The sequence below is a fragment of the Rhodamnia argentea genome, chromosome 2 (assembly GCF_020921035.1).
Source record: "Rhodamnia argentea isolate NSW1041297 chromosome 2, ASM2092103v1, whole genome shotgun sequence".
Lineage (NCBI taxonomy): Eukaryota > Viridiplantae > Streptophyta > Magnoliopsida > Myrtales > Myrtaceae > Rhodamnia > Rhodamnia argentea.
The window spans coordinates 35125484-35147605 of NC_063151.1; the positions used below are offsets into that span (position 1 = coordinate 35125484).

At 40.8% G+C, this 22122-nt stretch overlaps 2 protein-coding genes across 5 annotated transcripts; both read right to left on the reverse strand.

Annotated features, from left to right (window-relative positions):
• Window positions 1-40: 40 nt before the first annotated feature.
• Window positions 41-6609, reverse strand: LOC115737133 (plastidic glucose transporter 4). Of its 3 annotated transcripts, none has more exons than XM_030669302.2 (14): window positions 6278-6609; window positions 5730-5992; window positions 4900-5014; window positions 4636-4703; window positions 4230-4362; window positions 4044-4143; window positions 3855-3967; window positions 3445-3538; window positions 3140-3296; window positions 2146-2292; window positions 1984-2057; window positions 986-1074; window positions 791-905; window positions 41-594 (listed from the first exon to the last, which is right to left on the reverse strand). In XM_030669302.2, exons 2-14 carry the CDS (start codon window positions 5983-5985, stop codon window positions 412-414), a joined length of 1644 nt encoding a protein of 547 aa, XP_030525162.1. In that variant the 5' UTR covers window positions 5986-5992; window positions 6278-6609; the 3' UTR covers window positions 41-411. The 3 variants fall into 3 exon arrangements, with proteins under 3 accessions (XP_030525162.1, XP_048129842.1, XP_030525090.1); XM_048273885.1 differs by having other exon boundaries at window positions 5730-6018; XM_030669230.2 differs by having other exon boundaries at window positions 5730-6013; window positions 6273-6609.
• A 1097-nt stretch (window positions 6610-7706) lies between these two features.
• On the reverse strand, window positions 7707-12647 carry LOC115737318 (pyruvate dehydrogenase E1 component subunit beta-1, mitochondrial). 2 transcript variants are annotated; one of them, XM_030669416.2, is made up of 15 exons: window positions 12483-12647; window positions 11854-11925; window positions 11693-11767; window positions 11364-11444; window positions 11238-11264; window positions 11069-11131; window positions 10863-10949; window positions 9395-9520; window positions 9099-9232; window positions 8946-9018; window positions 8796-8861; window positions 8549-8587; window positions 8345-8469; window positions 8147-8261; window positions 7707-7922 (listed from the first exon to the last, which is right to left on the reverse strand). In XM_030669416.2, the coding sequence occupies exons 2-15, from the start codon at window positions 11902-11904 to the stop codon at window positions 7854-7856; spliced, it is 1131 nt and encodes a 376-aa protein (XP_030525276.1). In that variant the 5' UTR covers window positions 11905-11925; window positions 12483-12647; the 3' UTR covers window positions 7707-7853. The 2 variants fall into 2 exon arrangements, with proteins under 2 accessions (XP_030525276.1, XP_048129843.1); XM_048273886.1 differs by having other exon boundaries at window positions 11854-11931; window positions 12526-12645.
• Between the last annotated feature and the right edge of the window lie 9475 nt (window positions 12648-22122).

A 22122-nucleotide genomic window follows, 5' to 3' on the forward strand; every position in this document is an offset into this window, starting at 1 on the left:
CATTTGATCGGTTCTCCTATTTCCATCACAGCACCTGAAAAATCTTATTTTGAGGTCGTTTGAAACTCGCCTATTCCAACGGTTCAACTAAATACAAGAGGTTCCGCTTAAGAGACACAATGACGACCAAAGTTGTGATCTGCTACCCAGATTATTCCTTCTCAACCCACCACAATGCGTCCTGGAATTAGAATTCAGTACTCAATCCCAAAAGAGGAGCAAAACAGAGCCTCCTCATGACTGATTTGGAATACAGCATAGACCATCCGAAGGAGAAAAGGGACTATGGTATGTCCCTGAGTCGAGTCCTAACTGAAAATGGAAATGCTATCTGCAGGAAATGAAGAGTAACCATACTGGTATGATCTCCTTGGACGTGTAGTTACAGAAGAAATTGATTGTCCGCATCAATCAAGTTGCAGGGTTAAGAGCACGTTCAATTTCCTCCAGGGATCTCCCCTTTGTTTCCACAACGTTAACAGCTATATACAAGACGGCAAGGAGACAGATGGCCGAGAATCCCAGGTACACTGAGCTGATTCCATACTTGTTCAAGAGACTCAAGAAAAACAACCCGATCACAAAGTTGGAGATCTGGCAGATAGGAAATTCCCTTAGTCTCGGAAGAAATTGTGCAGGTGAGAGCATAAAACTTACTTTCGATAGAATGTGAATCCATTTTGTTGCTTACAGTTGTATATTGTTATAAGAGTAAAGTGATTAATATGAAAGACAATCCAGAAAACAGCGATACTGAAAGTGAAGACGTGATCAAGTTTGTCAAGCTCACCCAATGCATGCCAAGAGATAAAGAGACAGCTTTCGCTCTGATTCTGGAGGCAAATATCTCTGGTAGAAGCAGTGCAGGAACAGGTCCGGCACCAAGAGAGAATGACAAAACATATCTGAAAAGATAGAATCAAAGTTACATTGATGCAACAACCCATACAAGAAAATTAAGCCCTAATTCGATAAGCAAACTTACAACACAGTTCCAACTACTGCAAGAGGGGCAGCATAAGGTGCCAGGACTTTCCAGGTGAAGGACAAGGAAAGAAGCAACATGGAAGCAGCCTTCAAAAAAGGGGGGCAAAATTATAAGCATCCAACCCATAGAGAAAGATGGCAAAAAGACCCGAAAGAGCAAATTATATCCGCAATATTAACATTGCAGGGGTTTATGGTTGTGTGGACAGAGGACACGCTGAGTCGCAAATATAAGATATTAAAATCACCAACAGGCAACAACATCCACTCAAGTCCCAAGAATCCAAGTCCATTAGGCAACAGTCCAATACCAATGGAGGGAGGCTATGTATGCCACCCAAGATCAACCCTGGTTTAGCACCAGAGATCTGTGCGGTCATGTTAACAAGCAAAGATAAAGCACACCTGACAATGCAAGAAAGAGCTGTAGCCATCTACAACAACGACATTACATGAGATTAGGGGGCAAGCAGAGATGCGCCACTTATTATAGTGAAAAGAAAGATCTTATAGCACATTGGACTAAAATAACTCAATTAACCAAAATCTGAACAAACTCTGGCTCTATGGCTCATGTTCAAATTATGGGTCATTCTAAACTGGTGATTCTATAACAGAGAATAAGGTCATAACAATACTTCTTATAAGTGACTAGACTGCGGGAGTATGTCAAATTGACTGATCTTCAGTTATAGGAATCAAACGGTAAACTCTCTGGTTCCAAAGTCTTATCTTCAATCATTTTCAAGTTGATCAATAAACAGTAGACCTCAATATGATAAGTTAATTTCAGCATCAAAAAAGAACAAACAAGAGATTCCAATATGGCAAGTAGTTAATTAAGTATGTAACATCAGGGAAAGAAACAGTATCATATAGCTGGAAAAAGCAATTTACTCCACATATACTAGGCAATATGCTCCATTACAGGCAATACTTGAACTATAGGAGAAAGGTAAGCATTAATCCGCTTCTCATTAAGGAAAGGAACTGTACCATTCCAGAGAAGCTTATCATCAGAAGACTTTTTCTCCCTTGCTTGTCCATCAAAGAAGATGCAACTGTTGTCCCTGCACACAGAAATATGCACCCTTTAGAAACTTGTGCAGAATATAGTATGTTTGCTAGGACTCATGAAGATGAGACGAAGAAACTAACCTAAAACATTCGCTGCCCCAACTAAAGCACTTGCTGCAACATCAGATGTAACGCCAGCACTCCGGAAAACAGATGTAGAATAATATACTACAGCGTTAATACCAGCCAATTGTTGAAATAGAAAGAGTGCTGCACCAACACTCACAACTGCATAAAGAGAGCCAAAGCATGGTGAGGTTGATAATGTGATCATTTCTGTGAATATGCAGGAATACAACAAAAGCAACGCCAATCTTGAAAGAATGCTTGTCTGCTACCGACTATCTTCACCATTTGCTGGTCATAATCAGCATTGTCAATTATCCACGAAGGAGTGGATATCAAGATTATTCTAACAAATAACTGATAAAGATAAAACCAAGCAAGATTGCATGAAATTTACTAGAATGTAGAGTAAATTGAAGGATTGACCAATATGGCAAATGGAATTTTTGCAGGCATGGCTGATGATTCATATCATTCATGCCACATGTTGGACATTACATCCCTAGGCAGCTAAGAAGCATAATACTGCTCTGAGGAAGTCACCCAAACTAAAATGCAAACGATGCAAAGAAAACATCTAATTGTTCAGACACTACAGGATTTATCACGTCGACAGCATAACTGAATTAAAATAGACCCCATACTTCAGCAACGTCGTCACAAAATGGCGCTGTAAAATTGCTCCCTAGTGGGATAATAAGTAAATGAACTAGTTGAATTGGTGCACGAACCAAGTTGTAATTTCCATTCAACTCTGATCATATGCCTTGATCAGTATGAGCAAGACTTAAAGACCAATATCTTTTTGGTTTACTCACATGTGACAATGAGGGCCTCTTACACAGATGTGATATAACACGTACTGATTTCCGACCACATAATTGCACACTGTTAGACCAACAGCAGCTGGTTCAATTGAACCGAATTTTCTCTTTTTGATAAGTCAAGCAATCCTATTCACATCTCTAGACAAATACATTGGACTCTTCATAACTCCTGATGGAATTACCTTTCCAGTAGCGGCTACTAAAGAGGTCAAACCATCCAGCTTCTGGTTCGGCAGAGCCACCCTGACTAGCAGCAGTTAAATCTTGCATAACCTCAGCTACCTTTTCCTTTCCACACAGCGTCTTTATGGCCTTTTCAGCTTCAACAATTTTTCCTTGCTACAAATAGAAAACGGACACTTCAGCGCTCTCGTCAATGAACTTACTAGAAAACTTTTGTTTCTCTTTTGCATTAGAAACTAGCACAGGTACATTAATTGCTGACAAAAAGGACTTTCATAACTTGCATGTAAGCCCAACTCATCACCTGAAAGAGCCATCGAGGACTTTCTGGAGAAAATCCCATTCCCAAAGCCAAGAGAATGGAAGGGATTAGAGCAATCCCAAACATTGTCCTCCACCTGTCATAGCACAATAAAAAAATGAATAAAACATTCCAGACTTCCTTCACAATGAAATTTCAAAATCAGGTTACATGGCATCTGAACTCTCAAATTGCAACATCTCTTTTCCCGACTCTGCTGATAAAGCAAGTAATCCTCATTCACAACTAGAAACTAACTCAGAAGAAATTGCACATAAGACAGAACGAAAATTATTCCACCAACTTCTTCTTTACTCTTAATGTTAATATATAAAGGAACAGTTTTGAGCAGAAACTGATGAAAGATGATTTTGGAGAAAATTTTACTATATATCTGTAGTGTATAGAAGTACCATAAAGGGTTCCCTGCTAGGGGTAATCCAGCAACCAGTGCGGCAAGAATCCCAATGCATATGAAAAGTTGGTTCACAGATCCAAGAGCGCCACGAATCTCGGTCGGAGAGATCTGACCATCACAAAAAAATAGAGCACTGTTGAATATAAATTTTAGCGGCCATACTTAATAAAAGAAATGCAAGTACCTCAGAAATGTAAAGTGGCACAATAGCAGAAGAGATGCCAATTCCAATTCCAGAAAGTAAACGACCAATTATCATAGTCTGCACACTCTGGGCAGTAGCACTTCATTATTGACACAGGTCAGTTTGAATTCAGGAATACATATGCATGACAAAAAGCATGAACCCATAATTGATGAAGAGACATACCAAAGAAAGGCACCAATGACCAAAGGGATTGCATCCAACTGAAAAGTCTTTGTCCTGCCAAACTTATCAGCCAATGCTCCTCCAGTAAATGAACCAACAGTGGCACCAGCAAGAAGTGTGCTGACAATCCACCCTGCATGATATTACAACATAAGGTTCAACCCCAAAGAAAGTAAAAAAAAGCAACATGACAAATGGTAACAGATGCAGCAACAATAGTTCGTTGAGGATTTAATACTCATTACCATTGCTCTTAGTTCATCACAACAAAGTAATTCTTCTTTAATGAGTGGAGCACAGCAGTTCATGCCACAAGGTACATAAAAAAGGTAAGGGCACCATAGGGAACAAGAGAGAAAAAGGATAAAATATCCATAACACAGTGCGGAAAATGAAATGCACTTGCCTTGTGCGACAGTATTCTCAGCAATTCCAAGATCCTTAGCCAGGTATTCAAGAGCGCCATTCACCACCCTGCATCATAAGATAATCATGAAATGCTTCACAGATGCAATAAAGTAAGAATTTCACTGATGGCGAGCCCAAAAGTTCTACCAAAAATGCAAAGAATAGCCAAAAGGATCACCCATCAATTTCTTTGGTCAATTGTAACATTTAAAACTAACCACAAAGAAGAACTTATGGCACTTCATAATTAATCGAGCCATACCCTAGATGATAGCCAAACAAGATAGCTCCAAGACAGGCCACGCCAACATAAGGTAAGACTGTGCCTGAAGATTTAGTCTGGGGATTAAGAGGAGTAATATCCTCGATATCTTCTTCTGAACCTCAGCAAAAAAATCAAATCAGTGGTAAAGCAAAGATTAATACATATACCAAGCATGGTTACTTGGAAGATCTTTGATGACAACCATAAATCGATGACGAATAAGCAAGATACATGCAGACATTCTCCAAACACTTGATTCACTCCATCTGTTTCAAAAATCTACTCGTAGAACAGCAAACTTTCGTCCTACATTTGTTTTGTTTTATTTTTTCTCTGTTTGTATCAGTATTTCACTCTAAAGTCCACAAAGAAGGAAATGATAAAAGAAACCACAGACCACAAGATCCTAGACATTGCGAGGAGGGGAACTGGTATACTATTGTACACTTTGCGAGGAGAGCAACATATAGCAAGCACAAAAACTAGCTTTAGAAGCAAGAAACTGTCCCCATCCAAAAGCAACCACCTAATACATGGCTGATCTGAAAGCATTCTAAGGTGTCATTTCACAACCCATAAACATGATAAATTGAAGCAATTTCTATTGCACTTCTCTCGCCAAAAAAAAAAAAAAAGCATGGAACCGACTGGCTTTTCGAACATGTGCAACACCCCATATACAGACAAGGAATGCAGCATATGTTTCTAAATGGCCAGACTTTGACACACAGGAACACCCACCCACCCACCCACAACACATAGACAGGGAGAGAGAGAACGAAAGAAGAGAACAATAAGGAAGGGAATCCAGCAAACAACTAGCTCACCAGAAGCTTGAGCTCTGATTGATTTGGCCTTGGCCGAGGATCTGAGCAAACTCCCGAAGCCGATCCTGGCGCGCGCGAGCTCGGTCTCCATCGAGACCAAACCGCGACGCAATCCGCAGCAACCGATCCTATGGCTCATGCGAACGCTCAATTTCGAACTCCTCCAACCTCCGCACTCACTGAATCCCGTCAAGCCCGTCCGCTTCTGCAACCCATACCCTGTCCTCGCCTTGACTGCAAGCGTGGCGCCTTGCATTTTTCAGCTGATGTAGACAAACCCCACCAGCTTTGAAAAGTCAAAAAGGCAATTTGAAAAAAAAAAAAACAAATGGAAACGTATACTCAAACACGCGTGACCACGAATACACAGAGAAGTAGGCGCGAACTTAAGCAAAACCGAAGCACTGAAAACCGCTGAAATCGACGCAAAACAAGTCAAGGACATCGAAGCCGAGAACTCGGCGAATCTCCACGCGAGTTGACTGAATATCAAGTAATGCAGCGTCGAAAGCGATCGATCGATCAACCGAGGACCGAAATGGACTGACCTCTCGAATCGATTCCGAATTGCGGACGCCGATCGTCGAGCAGAGAAGAAGCGGTGATGCAGCTCAGGAGATTATTAGCTTTGTTGGTGGGGTCGCGTCACCGTCTCGTCCGAAGCAACTAGTGAGAAGTGTTGGGATTTGGAAGAGATAAGCGAACAAGGAGAGAGAGAGAGAGGGAAGCATGGACGAATCCGCTGATGCGACCGAGGAGGGAGAGAGAGAGAGTGTGTGAGTTGAAAAGGGAGAGACTGTTGGTTCCACTAACAACGAAAGAACAAACAAGAAAGTCGGCCCAGGTGGGGGTTGGAGACTCCAACTCCCAAGTGGCATCCTGCTTCAACCGTCCTTACTTCTTCATCATTTTCTCTTCAGAAATTCCCGAGAAAATTTAATTTCTCCGAAACAGAACGCTTACGACAATTAACATCGCGAAGGCACAGTTTAGAGTCGGTCTGGTGACATTTCAGAAAATAAAAAATTATTTCAAAAAAGTTCTCAGGTCACCGGCCGCCTGCTGCTGCTGGTTGCCCGCCCGCCGCCTTCCCCCCCAACGCCACCGTCCGCCGCTAGCTGCCTATTGCAGATCTTTCCTTTCGATGAAAAAGATATTTTTTTTATATTTCGCCAAATATGTTTCTGTTCTCGAAAATTGTAGCCGAAAATAGAATATAAAAAAATATTTCTGTTATAAATATATACTCAAGAACAAAGACATTCCCATACACGGCCTTAGCCTATGAAAGGAAAATTTAAAAAGAAAATGGAGGAGGATAATGAGTACGTGCGATTTTTGGATTTAGATTTGGTAATGCGTTGCACATGTCGCAGCAAACGTGGCTCCCTAGGTTGCGATCCCCTGCCTCCGACACCCACCATAAACACGTGTGCACATCGACAACACAAAAGAGGTGGAGCCCGATCGTCGCTCATTCGTTTTGAGTAAAATGACCGTAAATGGATCAAGAAGCTCAATAAATCCAAATTCGTCCCGCGAGAAATATGCTAATCGCCGGCTCCGGCCCCGGTCCAGTATGGCCAACTCTAATTTGTCTTCAAAGCAGGATGTTCGGCTTAGAGCAGCTGACAATTAGTTTCGAAACACTGCATGAAAAAGAGCAGAAGATGTGCAGCAAAATAGTACCATGACACGAGTAATCTCGAGAGGAAGAAGATCAAGCACCATCAAGAAGATGTAAAAAATAAGGTCTTATTATACTTATTTCGAGAACTACAAACGTTAAGGAAGCCGAGATATCTTCTTCCCAACGCCATTTGCCAATTTCCACTTTCAGACAGCGAGGAATTATTCCTTCATGATGAGAGAAAGAGAGGAATTTTCCCAAGAAAATCATAGCAGTTCAACACTTCCAGCAAAAAGCAACCGCAACCACCACCACCACCACCACCACCAACCCCTCAACACACGCACCCCCCAAACCAAGAAGGCCAACCAACAAAAGGAGAAGAAGTCACCTCCGGAGGTGGACATCCATCCATAAAACCGGGAAACCTAACTAATTCAGCTGAGGCCGACCTTCAGCTTGAAAAAATCTTTATTGGTTTCTCTCTTGTCGATTCAAGCTGCTGCAGCCATTGGCATGGATCTGTAGCAAGCTCGCTTTGCTGCACGAACTATATCTTCAACCTGCACAATGCATGATGAGAAACCAAAGAAGGTCAGGTGCTAAGCAGTGCCACAAAACCCTCCAATACATCTAGCAATGCTGACAAAACAATTCTTAGTTTTTTCTTAAACAGACACGCCGAAAAAGAGGGTGTGAAATAGAAATGAGTGCATTCTTCAAGCAGTCCGCCTCGGGCAACTTCATCAATTAACTATGTAGAAGAATCACAAGGAAATTAATCGACCTGAGGGACAGCCGTCCTCTCCAAGTTGGCAGCATAAGGCATGGGAACATCAGCACCAGCAATTCTCTCGACCGGCGCATCGAGATAACCAAAGCTCTCCTCAACAACTGATGTGCTGCGTAAACAAGTAGCATAGAGATTATTTATGCCTCTGTAAATTGCAAGTAGAAAATTAAGTACCAAAGAGAGCAAACGAACCAGATCTCAGCGCCAATGCCATGCTGAGGGAACCCTTCCTCAACTGTCACAAGCCGATTGGTTTTCCGGACTGAAGCATTGATAGTGGCTCTATCAAGAGGTCGAATAGACCTCAAATTAATGACCTGGATTAAAAGGTTCACTTCAGTTTACAAGCATTCAACATAAATCAATTGTCTGTAAGGGCTAAGAAGATTAACTTACCTCAGCATTAATTCCTTCCTTTGCAAGAATATCAGCTGCCTGAACATTGGGCAAATTTAGATTAGTCTAAACAAATTAAATTTCAGCCTAGTGACTGAAGCAATATTTGAAAGGAGATCGGTCACTGAAGGAGTTTCGCAAGAAAAGAGCAAACTAAAGGGAGATACATTTCCCCTAAAAAGCACATTCCAATTGGCAAAGAGAATATATAGCATCTCAGCCAACAGAATGCAGATGCAAGACAAACCTGGAGGGCAAGGCCCACCATCTTTGAAAAAGCCGTTATCGTCACATCCTTCCCTTCCTTCTCAATCTGTTGAAAGTAAAAAGTGGAAAAGATGAGAAAATTGACCATACGAATTACCAGTTCGGTAAAATTCACATGATTGCGAAATACCTTGGCTTTTCCAATGGGAAGGCAAAAACTGGAATCTAGCACTTCAGCTGAAACAGGGAATGACTCGCCATATCTGAATCCCACAATTTACCTCAGAGGTCTCCCCATATCAGAAAGAAGTGCATAAAAATCCATTAGCGAAAAACTACTCACAATAACTCATTCTCGAGGAAAACTACAGGATCAGGGTCCCTTATGGCAGCTTTCAACAGGCCACGGGCATCTTCAGAGGAGTATGGAGCCAATACTTTCAAGCCTGGGCAAGAGGCATACCATGCAGCGTAACACTGGACATAATCAACTAAATGGAGTCAGCCACTGTTAATGGCAAAAACAAAACGAATCAGTCATGCTTAATCACAAGCAGTACACATCAAGTGGTCAAGACACTCGGTCCATTGGCTGTAAAGACACCAAGTGTAAAAGCTTAGATGATAAAATGGGCATACCTGAGAGTGTTGAGCACCAACTCCTGCAGCAGCTCCATTTGGACCTCTAAAAACAATCGGTACTGACAGCTGACCAGCAGACATATAATTTGATTTTGCAGCAGAATTAATGATGTGGTCAATTGCCTGAGGAAAAAGCTAGGATTAGAACAAACCTCTAATTACTGCAAAACAAGTCAAATTGTTTACGATAAAAAGCATTTAGGTCAATTAAATCCAACCTGATGCAAGTAACTGGTAAATCCATATATAAACAAAAATGTCTTGTTAAGTAAACTTTAGGTTATTGTCTAAGCAAAACAATAGGACAGTATTAATTTTTCGTTTACGGGTGTATTTGATACTTCTTTATAGTTTCACCATAATATAACTGAAAATTCGTATAACTTAATTTTTTATTTTTATTTTTTGGTCGAGTATAACTTAAATTATAAGGCACAAAAGTTTTCTATTTCGTATAATGTCATACTTCTGAAGAACAATAATATGCTACAACATCTTATGCTATGCTTTATACATAGTTGAAGTTAAGTTATCTTTGTCTTTGATCATGAATTTTAACGAAAACTTGCTATTTTGTACTTTCCATTTGCTTTATACGAGTTCCTGCCCAGAAAAATTAGTCTTAGTAAACTTATATCTTATGATTCGAGTAGGTTCTCGATTCGTGATTCATGTAATTGAGATCTCACTTCACAATGCGCATCTCAATTGGACACAACTACAAGTACAGCAGAGATATAATTCTCATCCTCATACTTCATAGTCAAGACAAAACCTAAAGGCCCACTTCACCTTTTAACCTCACAAACTAGCCTGGCATATCTATACAAACTGTCTCACAACCGTATTGTATAATTGATTAACAAAACCTTTAGAAATACAGACAAGTGTTCATTACATGAATTCCCAGGTTTCTTTGGCCTTTGCCATTTTGATCATGATATCTAACTAGTTCTTTTGGTCCAAATGACAAACAACAAACAGAATATGCCTATCCATCGGAAGTATTGCAAGATTCCCCAGCAAAAACATACTAGCATGATAAGAAACATTACGCCAGAGAGAACGGTGTAAAACAAACGGCTCAGAGATGAAAGCTCCATTAAAATTTTCCCATTGCAACAATTAGCATATCCTGGGTCAAAAGATTAACATAGATGTCTGTAAAACGCCATCGCAGCGCACAGTAGCCATTTACCATACAGTCACATCATTTTTGTGATAATCCATAAGCACGGCCGTAATTAGCCTGCCACCTAGACGATAACTAGCAGAGCAACCTACCGCAATGGCCCCCCACTTAAACCTAAGTTCCCCTGAACAAAAATCGCACCCACGGCTATGGGTTCCTAAGCCGAAAGCATGGGAATGCTCCTAAAACTGGTCAATCCCAGGGTGAGTCCCATATTGTCCGCACAATGATATAATTCAGGTGCTTATTATACATAATAGGAAAGCACTTAACCTGCATGGAGAAGTTAAAGGTCATGAACTCTACAACGGGTTTGAGACCATGGTAAGCAGCACCAACTCCAATTCCAGTGAAACCAGCCTGAAAACAGCACCCCAAAAGATGGGAATGAGAAAGTATTCCAACAAAAAAAGAGTATATTCCTTGGAGGACATAGAATTGAGAAAAAAAATCACATAATATCGTGCAAAAGGAATAACCTCTGTGATCGGGGTATCAAGAACCCTGTCGGGGCCATATTTATCAAGTAGACCCTTTGATATCTGTACATATTCGAGTCAAAATCAAGCAGCAACACATCAATAATGTTGAACATGCCACTCAACCATAACTACAAGGTAAACGTTCATCTCTTTGACTAGAACTGACCTTGTATGCACCTTGATACTCCCCAACCTAAATTGAAAGAGAGAAGAAATGCAACATAAGAAACAAAAAGAAATGGCCAGAGAAGCACAAAAGTTAAGCATCATCGGATAATTGCGCTTTACTTACCTCTTCACCCATCAAGAATACCCGTGGATCAGCTGACATTTCCTCATCAAGTGCCGAATTTAGAGCATCTCGCACTGTCATCTGAATTATCAGGGATACTTTAGTCAGACTGATAGAAGAGTCCCAATTCTATTAGTTATGAGGACTGGCACAAAATCAGGGGATGAACGAATCTGTGCAGTCCAATGCATTGCAAATTGCGGTAAACTTTAAGAAACTACACAATCACACAACGATATACAGAGCTCTTATTTTGAGCAAACTGACAGAAACTGAGTTTATGCCCTCAGCTTGGAGAGATTGTCAAAGAAATAAGAATATGCACTCGCCTCTTTAGCTGCAGATGAGTAACTCCTCAACGGCGACGCCACGGCGCGGAGGAACGGCAACGTCTGTCCTAGAATCTGAGCATACGAAGATCGAATTTGAGAATGAGACAGATAGCAGAGTGCTGCTACAAGGAAAATGAACAAAGGATTATTGAGCATACCGTAAGAGGAGAACCACCCGCGCTAACTTTTTGTCTCACAACCCCGAACATCTTCTCTCTCGAACGGTACCACTGGACAAATCACAAAGGACATGAACAAAGAAAAAAAAGCACACATCCATCTAATGGAAAACTTGAGAGTAAATCCTAGATAGACCTCAGCCTATAAATTAAGTCGCAGCTCACTGAAAGAACAAAAAACTATCTATCAAGGCTCAGTCTGTTTCTCCGAACACTCCTCAATGCGCAAAATGGATTCTCAGCTTCCGCACTTGGTTTCAACAATAGCGGAAGCAAGAATTAATCTCCAAACAGATGCACCAAGAATCCCAAGATATCAAGACCAGAAAACGACGACAATCGCTCTAGAAAATGAGACGCCGATCAGAAATCGCAGGCCGAAAATCACACTAAGAAAACAAAGACGCCGAATCACATCAATCTATCTCAAAACTGGGACAAGGCTCGCATCGCCGAAACGGAACAAACGAGCGAGAACCAAGCTCCAGCCAAATGGTCGGGAGAAATCCCGTGAGATCAGTCGGGGATACATTCCAGATCGGAAGCAAAACAGAAACCGCATGACTGAGCCGGAATTGGGCAAAGAATTAATCTCTGAGCGGACAGACCTGGAGGGAGAGGGCGAGCTGCGACCAAGATGGAGCCGGAGGCGGAGGCGGAGGCGAGCTGCAGAGGACGACCTGCGGCACGAGAGAGAGACAGAGACAGAGACCGAGGCGGAACGAGTCAGAGAGAGGAGAGGCGGGTCCGACGTAGGGTGGGAAGAGTACGAGCACGCCCCTTATGATGAGACTTGAAATTTCAATTGAATAGGATTAAACTTTTAAACTTAATGGGTTGGCGGATCCATTTCATGCTCCACGGGTTCCGCATGAACAAACACCAACATCCTGCTAATCAGGCATGGCCGGTCAAGACCCGAAACGGATCCGAACACGCTCTAAATCTGCCAGTTACCCGTTTGTGTTATCTTTTTCCCTATTTGGAGCGGGGGTCGAAACCCGTTTGTGTTTTCGGATCGTGTCGAAAATGATGAGACTCTCACCAGGCGCTGACCACGTAGTGCGCCCGTCCCACTCAAGCAAGGAGAGAGAAATGGGGTTGTCTGTGTAAGGACTGGGAAAAAAAACAAAGAACTATTAAGGCCCGCCATTTAATTCCTAGGTCAACATTACTATATGTTTCTATAAGGTAAAAATTGACACAAACGATCCATAAACTTTGATTCGATATACAATTTAGTCTTTGAACTTTTAATTTATTCAATGTACAATTTGAACTCGGAACTTTTAATTTGTTCAAATGCAGTAAATGAACTTTCGATACATTTCCAATATAGTCTCTAGGCTGTATGAAAATGTTCGATATTAGACCCTGAGCAGCTGCATTGAACACTTTCGGGGACCACATTGAACTTATAACAAAAGTTAATCGACTAAGTTGAACATTTGGCTAATATTCATGGACTAAATTGAATAAATTAAAAGTTCGAGGGCCACACTGTATACCGACTAAAGTTCAAGGATCATTTACTAAATCAAAGAATAAATGAAAGCGGGACTCAATTTATTCGAATGTTTTATATTAGGTGCACAAGAGCATGCGGACGGCAATCTGGAGAGACACAAGACACCCTGCAGCCATGAAACTATCAAGTCTAAACCTATGGTCTATACCCTTAAGACTCAAAATAAGTTTCTACACGGGGTTGATAATGACCTCTAGTTATCGAGTTGAATCTGCACTCCCAATTGGTTACACCAACCTTTGGAGTTAAACTTATTTGATATTAGGCTTGGTTTGTCTCGACTCCAAAAAAAAAAAAAAAAGTTAACAGAATTAAAAGTTCATTTCTCAACAATTCGTTTGTCTTTAGTGCGAATTGCAAAAGTTAGGCCTAAAATATCTGCCGACGTCAATCCTGGGGGAAAAAAAATCTGCTGTACGTTTGAATTTTATTGATGGGCGTTGTACCGAAAGGGAGGCGTAAATGTTAGGCGAGAGATTGTGGATCAACGGCCACGAACGAGATTCCTGAAATCGACACTTAAAAGAGGAACAAATACGTCTTGGTCGTGAATCTCCGCAGCTGCTGTCCTTTGACTGAATTTGCCTCCACTTTGATTTAGGGATGGCTTTGATTTAGGGATGGCTTCTACCAGTAGCCAGTAGCACACCATGTATCTATCTTTTCCCCCCGTGGAATAGTCACCAAGTATACCTCGAGGACGGTAATCACCGCGACGGCGGCACTCCTTTCGATCGCCACAAAGCTCGTCCACATAGTATAATCTCGTAAACTTTAGGCCTCTCCCTTTTTACCGTCGAGTCGAGTTAGGTAGATTTTGTACCGATTGAGTTTGTCTCTACTATAGCTATAGTGAAAGAATATGAAAACGAACTCTACATTGTGATAATGAGGTTTTTGCTAGGAGGTCAGTGTCACGGGCTCGCAGATTCGGTGGCGGAATTTAGTCCGTGCGGCGCCTGGCAAGCCAACCGAGGCCAACCTTCCTTCTTGTGTTGTTTTGTAGAACAGCAAGGCGAATGGCTTTCCCGCATTGGATCGTATAACGAGGCGAATGGCTTTCTCACATCGGATCGTATAATGCCCACTTAGCTTGGGCATCCGTATTTCAAGCGAGACGAGTAGAACGCTTTAAACGCAGCAACCGATTTCGGCCTACCATGGTCATCATCAATAAAGCGACATCAGCTCCCGACCGGTTTATGCACGAGAGGCCAGCCCGTCCTTTTGAGCTCCTAAACGTATCTTCTATCTAATATGTAACTTCTAGTATAAATCACTACGATACCATTCCCACGGGCCCAGTTATATCTTTCCCTCTGTAATGCTCACTCACCATTACGACACTCCAAGCTCCACTTATAAGGGAATACGAGTGCAGGAGAACTTGCCCTTCTGGGACACAGAACAACCGACCTGTGTCACCAGCATCTAATATGGCCTGAGATTGGTAGGTAGATGAGAGAGAGTCCAACTAATCAAACGGTATCACGAGTCGCCACTTGTTAGATTTGTCCATCCTCTGTCAAAGAGTTAAAAAGAAGACTTTCGACTCAATAGAGCTCGTGAAATTGAAACACCGAGGCATGGAGGATCTCATTTTTGTTGTAATTATGTTAATTAAACGAATTAGTAATTGCATGTGCTTTGGGATAAGTTAGAGTCGTACATCTGATATGATGCGCAAGCCGAAATTGAGTTGGTAACAAATTGGGATTTCCTTAGATTGGAGGGGAGGCAGCCTTCTGGCGATGCTCAACAGCTTGACAAGCCAGGATTTGGGTGGCCCAGCCGAGGGCCAACTCAAAATTCTTCTAGTTGGCTAAATTCACGTCGAACAACACATTTTAAGGGTTCGCATAGTAACACTTATGAAAGTAGATTTCTGCTCCAAATTTGGAGCATAAATTCATTTGATAATATAACCTCTGAAGCAAAAATTTGTTTGGAAAAAACTTTTACTTCTGAAAGAAATTTTTACTTCTGAAGTGAATTTTCACTTCTCAAGTTGTTTTTTTTTTTTCCCAATTTGATAAGCTAAAAAAAGTAGTTTCTCAATTCAAGAAGTACTTCTTGGACAAAAAAAAAAAGACCTCACAAAGTACTTCTCTCATCACCTTCTTTTCATTACTCCCTCACCCTCTTTTTGATCGGGCCCGCCTCCGCCAACTTTCATCGCCGCCCACCGCTAATCACCGACACCCATTGCCGTTGCCGACCACCGTCCATCGCCACTCGCAACTCACGCCAACCACCGACCATCGCTAGCCGCTTCCCATCGCCTGCCGCCGGCCGTGACTTCCGCCCACAACTCGCTATAATCGCCGACCACCACCCACCGCCCGCGGCCGGCGGTGATCGCCAACCATCGCCGCTGCTACCCACCACCCTCCGCCGGCCGCCGCCGCCGCCGAGTAGCCATCTCTAGCCATCAGAGTGAAAATTAAATAATTTTTTATTTTTAAAAAATAATAAAAATTATTTTTTAAAGAAATTTTTCAACGGTCGACAATAATTCTTCATAGAAGATTTTCTGTTAATAATATTTTAGAAGTAGAAATTTTCAACCGTTACAAAATGAATTTCTATTATCAAAAATCAACTTCTGACGCAGAGGTAAAAAAATTAACTTTTGAAGCAGAGGTAGAAAAATCAACTTTTGCTTTTAAGTAGAAGTAGAAAAATCAATTTCTGATCAGAAGTCGATTTCTGAAGTAAGAGTGTTGTCATGCGCACCCTAAGCTTCTCCTCTTTGTTTTTATCAGTATATTTACTTTCTTTTTCTTTAGTCGAAACGCCACAAACTCCAAACATATTCTCTTCGTCTAAAGGCATCTCGAAAGTAATCCTGGATTATGGGCCTGTTTGATTCAAGATTGCAAATGAGCATTGGGGCCCTAAAGTCCCTTGGCCAAATGCAAATGGTGTTTGGTTCATTTTTTGACTCACTTTGGGAAGATGCAATTGCATCTCAAATGCTCTCCAAAGTCCCTTAGCCCAAAGTACCTCTGGAGGTACTTTGGGCTAAGGGACTTTGGCGAAATGCAACTAATTTTTTTATTATTTTAATTTTTTCACCTTTGCTTGCCACCGCCGCTGCCGCCTTTCGCCGGTCCCGGTTGCGGCCGCCGCCCGGTCCCCGGTCGCCGGTCGCCGCCGCCGCCCGGTCGCCGCCGCCGCCGGTCGCCGCCGCCGCCGCCCGGTCGCCTCGCCCCCCGCCGCCGATCGCCGCCGCCGCCGGTCGCCGGTCGCCGCCGCCGCCCGGTCGCCGCCGCCGGTCGCCGCCGCCGCCGCCGGTCGCCGCCGCCGCCGCCACCCCTTTTTTTTTTTTCAAAAAGAAAAAATATTTTACAAAGTTCATTTTTCACCAAACAACATTTTCGCCAAAGTTGCTTTTTAAATGTGTTTTTAAAATACACTTTACCAAACACTACTTGCATTTTGAAAAAGGCCTTTAGCCCAAAGGTATTTGCATTTTCTCAAAGTCTCTTGGCCAAATGCTGAACCAAACGGGGCCTATAATCCCCGCAAGAAGAAAATCATCTATCGAGGCTCTATTTGTTTCTCCCTACACTCGTCAATGCTCAACTTTCAGCACTTGGTTTCAACAAGAGCAGAAGCAAGAATCGATCTATAAACGGATGCATCAACAAATCTCAGAATATACGAGACACAGATCATAAATAACGGGATAATTGCCAAAAAAATGCGAAAATCGCTGACATCGTATTTAGGCAATCCATCCAAACGGCAACTCACGTCTCACCTGATATAGAAATTAGTGGGGTTATTTTTATTTTTATTTTTTTGCCTTTTCCTATAGTTGGAGCTACAAGTTATAAAAGCGTTTCTAGTGTAGGCTCTCGGTAACAACGATTTCAAAGTGGACCCAAATGACCGGCTGAGCCCACCCTTTAAATGACAAAAAATCACCAACTCCTCAAACAACGACAAAGCAAAAGCTTGCATGATCATCGAATCGATTCAATGACTCCCATCAATGTTTTTTTCCTCGGCTAGGTAGGACAAACTACTCCAAGAAACAGTTGTTGCCGATGATTGATGAAACCTACCCAAGTGGGAACCAGAATCATAGCATCCCATCATGTCTCAAACGTACCAAATCCCGAGAGCAGTAGAAACAATGTTGGTGCCAGAGAGGGGACTAAATGATGTACATACAAGCGTCATTTTATGAGTAATGTAGCTGGCAGAACCAATTGCAATGCTGAAAATGAACCGTAACCCATTATTTGTTTGGCCTGAAAGAAGTTGCTCTAGACGAGTTTGCTCGTTTGAGAGAGGGATACATTGGAACCTACAAACAACGAATAAAATTTCTGTATTATTTCAAGCAGAGTCCAAATGTCTATATTCATTGGTTATCAATTTAAGATTTCGAGTGGGGGCATCAAGTGAGAAAAGGTGGCAAAATGGGTCTAGAACTCATATTTTAATCCACATTTATAAGATATATCATAAATAAATGGGTTGCCTTAAGTTTTAAAAGCAAGCTTAATTGGGTTATAAATAAATTAGTATACAAGTTAATAGGTCTTAAATAGATTTTAAATTGGCCATAAATGGGTTAGTTATCTAATAAGTTTAAGTGAGTCTTAAACAAGTCATTTTCTTTAATTCTTTTAATTTTGCGATTTTTCATAATTTTTTTAGCTTTTTGGTTTTTCATTCTTTTCCTTTTTTTTCTACGAATCCAGCAACCCTAGCGACCCTTGTTGGACGTACATAAAAGAAAGAGCGAAAAAGAAAATTATGACAAGATTATATTTTTTTTTTATAAAAAAAAAATATGAAAATTGTCCAAAGTGTTTTAGCAGGAAAATTATCAAAAAAGTTCTAAACTTTTTTCCCTTTTAATTTAATCCTAAACCTTTTGAATTTGCCGATTCAATCCTAAACATTTTCACCTTTTTGCTGATTCAGTCATATTGATTGAAAATCGCTAATGTGGACGTCCGACATCCTACATGGCACTGCTGATCTTGACATGGATAATTTTTAATAATACTTTTAGTAATATTTTTAATGATTTTTTCCTTTTTTCCCTTTTCCTTTTTTTTCCTTTTTTTTCTTGGCCGGCTTCAAGCAAGGGCAGCCCTCGCCGACCTCTAGCGGCTGTCGTCCTTGCCGAATCGAGCAAGGGCAACCTTCGCCGGCCTTCAATGGCCATCGCCCTTGCCGGTCTTCACCGGATCAAGTAAGGGCAGCCCTCACTAGCCTTTGGTGGCCATCGCTCACCAAAGGTGAGCAAGGGTTGCCCTCACCAAATCCGACGAGGTGGGCCCTCGCCTAAGGTTGGTGGAGGAAAAAACAAGAAAAGGAAAAAAAAAAAAAAGGGAAAAAGGAAAAACATAAAAATTAAAATATTATTAAAAATTATCAGCACGGTAGGTGCCACATAGGATGGCAGGTGTGCACGTCAACAATTTACGACTAATAGAACCGAATCGGCAAACTTAAGGTTTCAAACTGAATTGGTAAAATGCCTAAAGGTTTAGGGATTTTTTTTTTTTTTGACAATGTTTTCATGTTTTAGTAGTACATATTTTTTTTTTAAAACAAATCGAATATTCGGCTATCAAATTTAGGTTATTTTATGATTTTTTAAAATAGATTTAATATTGAAGTTCTTTAATAATATGAGTTGAATTGGATATGAGTCGTTATATTTATATAACACGAAAATTGATCAATATAGATCGAATTATTTTTGATCCGACCCACCCATTGAACGATTGTACCGAGTAAGTGATCTCAGAAAGGAAGAAAAGGAATTCTAGAGAAAGTGGGAGAGACTTCAACGACAAGTGTTCGCCATGCATTGGATTAGGCAACAACAGTAACACCGCTCCCCATGCGCACAATCTTCTCTCTTTCCTCGTACTAATTTCTTATGTGAGGACAAAAGCTCTCGTCACTTACAACATGTGTGGAGAACATCGGGTCTCTTTGGTTAGGTCACTCTCACCATCGTCGACAGGGATTACGTAAAGATTAACATATCATCGCCACGTCCGGTTAGATGAGAGAAGTGAGCGTAACTTGGAAGCGACACAAGCCCTTTGTTTTGGGCATCAACTCGAGAGGGGTTAGAGTCGATTTCTTGTCTCTCGGATGCGAAGAACGTGAAAGCTTTTCCCACGAGACAACCCTTTCGTCAGTTAGGTGGGAGCGAGACTTTTTCGACCAAGTGTTGCGCCATTATCAAAGAGCCTTCCCCAAAGCATGCATGCTGTTTCCATCGCCAAGTCAGACCTAATTCCTCGATTAAGGAAGGGGGGCAAGAACACCAGATGAGAGGAAACTTTGGGGCGTGGAACAAGGAGAGATCCGAGGAGAGAACATGAAGTGATTGTTGGAAAAACTAAGGACAAAGGTGTTGGTTGGAATAAAGCGTACTGATGGAAGAAATTGCAGCTATATTAAGATTACATTATGATGACCATCATGAACCTCACTCCCCAAAAAAAGAAAAGAAAAGAAAAAAAGGGTAGTTATGAGATTTACGAAGTATATTCAGTTAGCTTAGGACATGTACGCGCGAAAGATTTTGTACAATGTGTAGATTACCGTACGAATTCACGGAGACATATAAATGAGAGAGTTTCTGTTTATGAAAATTTTGTAGCATATTACTTTTATACTGACGATGTATTGTCTATTTTTCAATAGCTTATATTTGTAACTCAAGCGAAAGATAATAGATTTTGAATGATTTTGGGAGGTAGGAAAATGTTAAAAAAAGAGATATTTGGTGCACATACATTTTAGGAACATAGAACAAGCTACAAGAACACTTGTGCGATTGAAATATTTCTCTTATATTATAGGGTACCATCGCATCTAAGTCCGCATCAAATCAGTGGAGGGAGCCCACATGGATTTTGGGATCCAACAATGACGGTGCTCGATGCATGCGGCACCGAGTCCATTTAATTTCATATGTAAGTTATGTTTATTTCGTGAAAAATGAATGATTTAAAAAAATATTTTCTTGAAAATGATGGCTTGTATCGCTTAGAATAATTGATTATTGAAAAAAAAATTCATTATCGACAATAATGTATGTCCAAACATTTTCAACAACGATGAAATTATTCATGTTTCTATGAAATACAAGCAATTTTTTTTATAAAAATATTTTCCAAATCATTCATTTTTTAGAAACAAACAAAATCGTAGTGTACAAAAATCAGATAGCTATAATCAAATTAAACGAAAAAATTACTAAAAAACTCATAAAATTATTGCAATTGTACCAATTCAGTCATAAACTTTTTTTTCCCAATTCAATTCGAAATCATTTGTATTTGTGTCAATTCAATCTTAAACATTTTTTATTTGTGCATATTCAATCCTTCCAGTCAATTTTGGCCGAAAATCGCTAACATGGCAATTTTTAATAACAATTCAATATCTTTAGAATTTTTTTATTTTTTATTTCTGCTTTCTTTTTATTTTCTTTCTCTTCCTTTTTTTCCCTTCTTCGTCCGGCCCGATCGCGGACCTCGTCAGCAATTTTAGGCCAAAATTGCTCGAAATGAGTGAATTGGCATAAATATAAAAGGCTTAGAACTGAATTGACAAAAAAAAAATGATCTAGCACTGAATTGGTACAATTGTAATTGGTTTAAATTTCGTTGGTAATTATCCCCGAATTAAGCTATATGGCCAACAACAAGCAGTCAAATTATGCTAATTTAAGGGGAGAAACTTAACACATTACTGTCCCTCTGTCCAAATAGTCTCCACGGGAAAAGAAAAAAGAGGGGAACCCGACAAGATAAGTTGGTTTTAGCTACTAACTTAGCTGGATTTGATGATTATTTTGGCTATAATTTTTGGTTCAACGATTGCTCTTCATTCGTCGTGTCCCCATTAAGCAACATCAAATGAAAATCCTCGTATAATCCTCGGATTTGTCATCATGACACATCACTACTTCCCAGAAAAATGAGATGATTGAAGATAATGTTAGTGACTTTGCGTAATAGCTAACTTGTGTTTTAAATGTCATGGCTAATTAAATGACAGAGAGATAGAGATTCTCTGTGCTTTGGGAGTGTCTTGACATCACATGCTTAGGATGTCGACAAACGCTGTTGATTTTTCCGAAGTCATAGTGTCGACAGAACACCGGTTCATAAGATCGTATGCAACATGGCGAATACAGAAATATGGAGGGGGTTATAGAATCTGAGGCCAACATTGACGACACACATCATCTCCCAGATGGAGATTCTCTGTCACTCTACCTTGTTTGAAATTATGCCACACGCCGCCTGAGATATACAAGTTTTAGAAAGGGGTAATGGCACAAATGATCCCTGAACTTTGATTTGATGTGCAATGCGATCCCTCAACTTTAAATTTATTCAATGTGGTCCCCGAACATTATCCCAATGTGCAATGTGGTCCATAAACTTTTAATTTATTCAATGTGGTCTCTAGACCGTACGAGTTCGGGAACAATATTGAACAAATTTATACAGTATAGGGATGAAGCTGAATATGTATCAAAAGTTTATGGACCACATTGAACTAATTAAAAGTTAAAGGACGACATTGCACATCGGGCTAAAGTATAGGCACCACACTAAAACAAATTTAAAAAAAAAAAATGATACCGTCAAAATCTCACGTGCGGAGACCTAGTGAAGGGTGGGATGAATGTGATGCATGCCTAAAATAATACAATC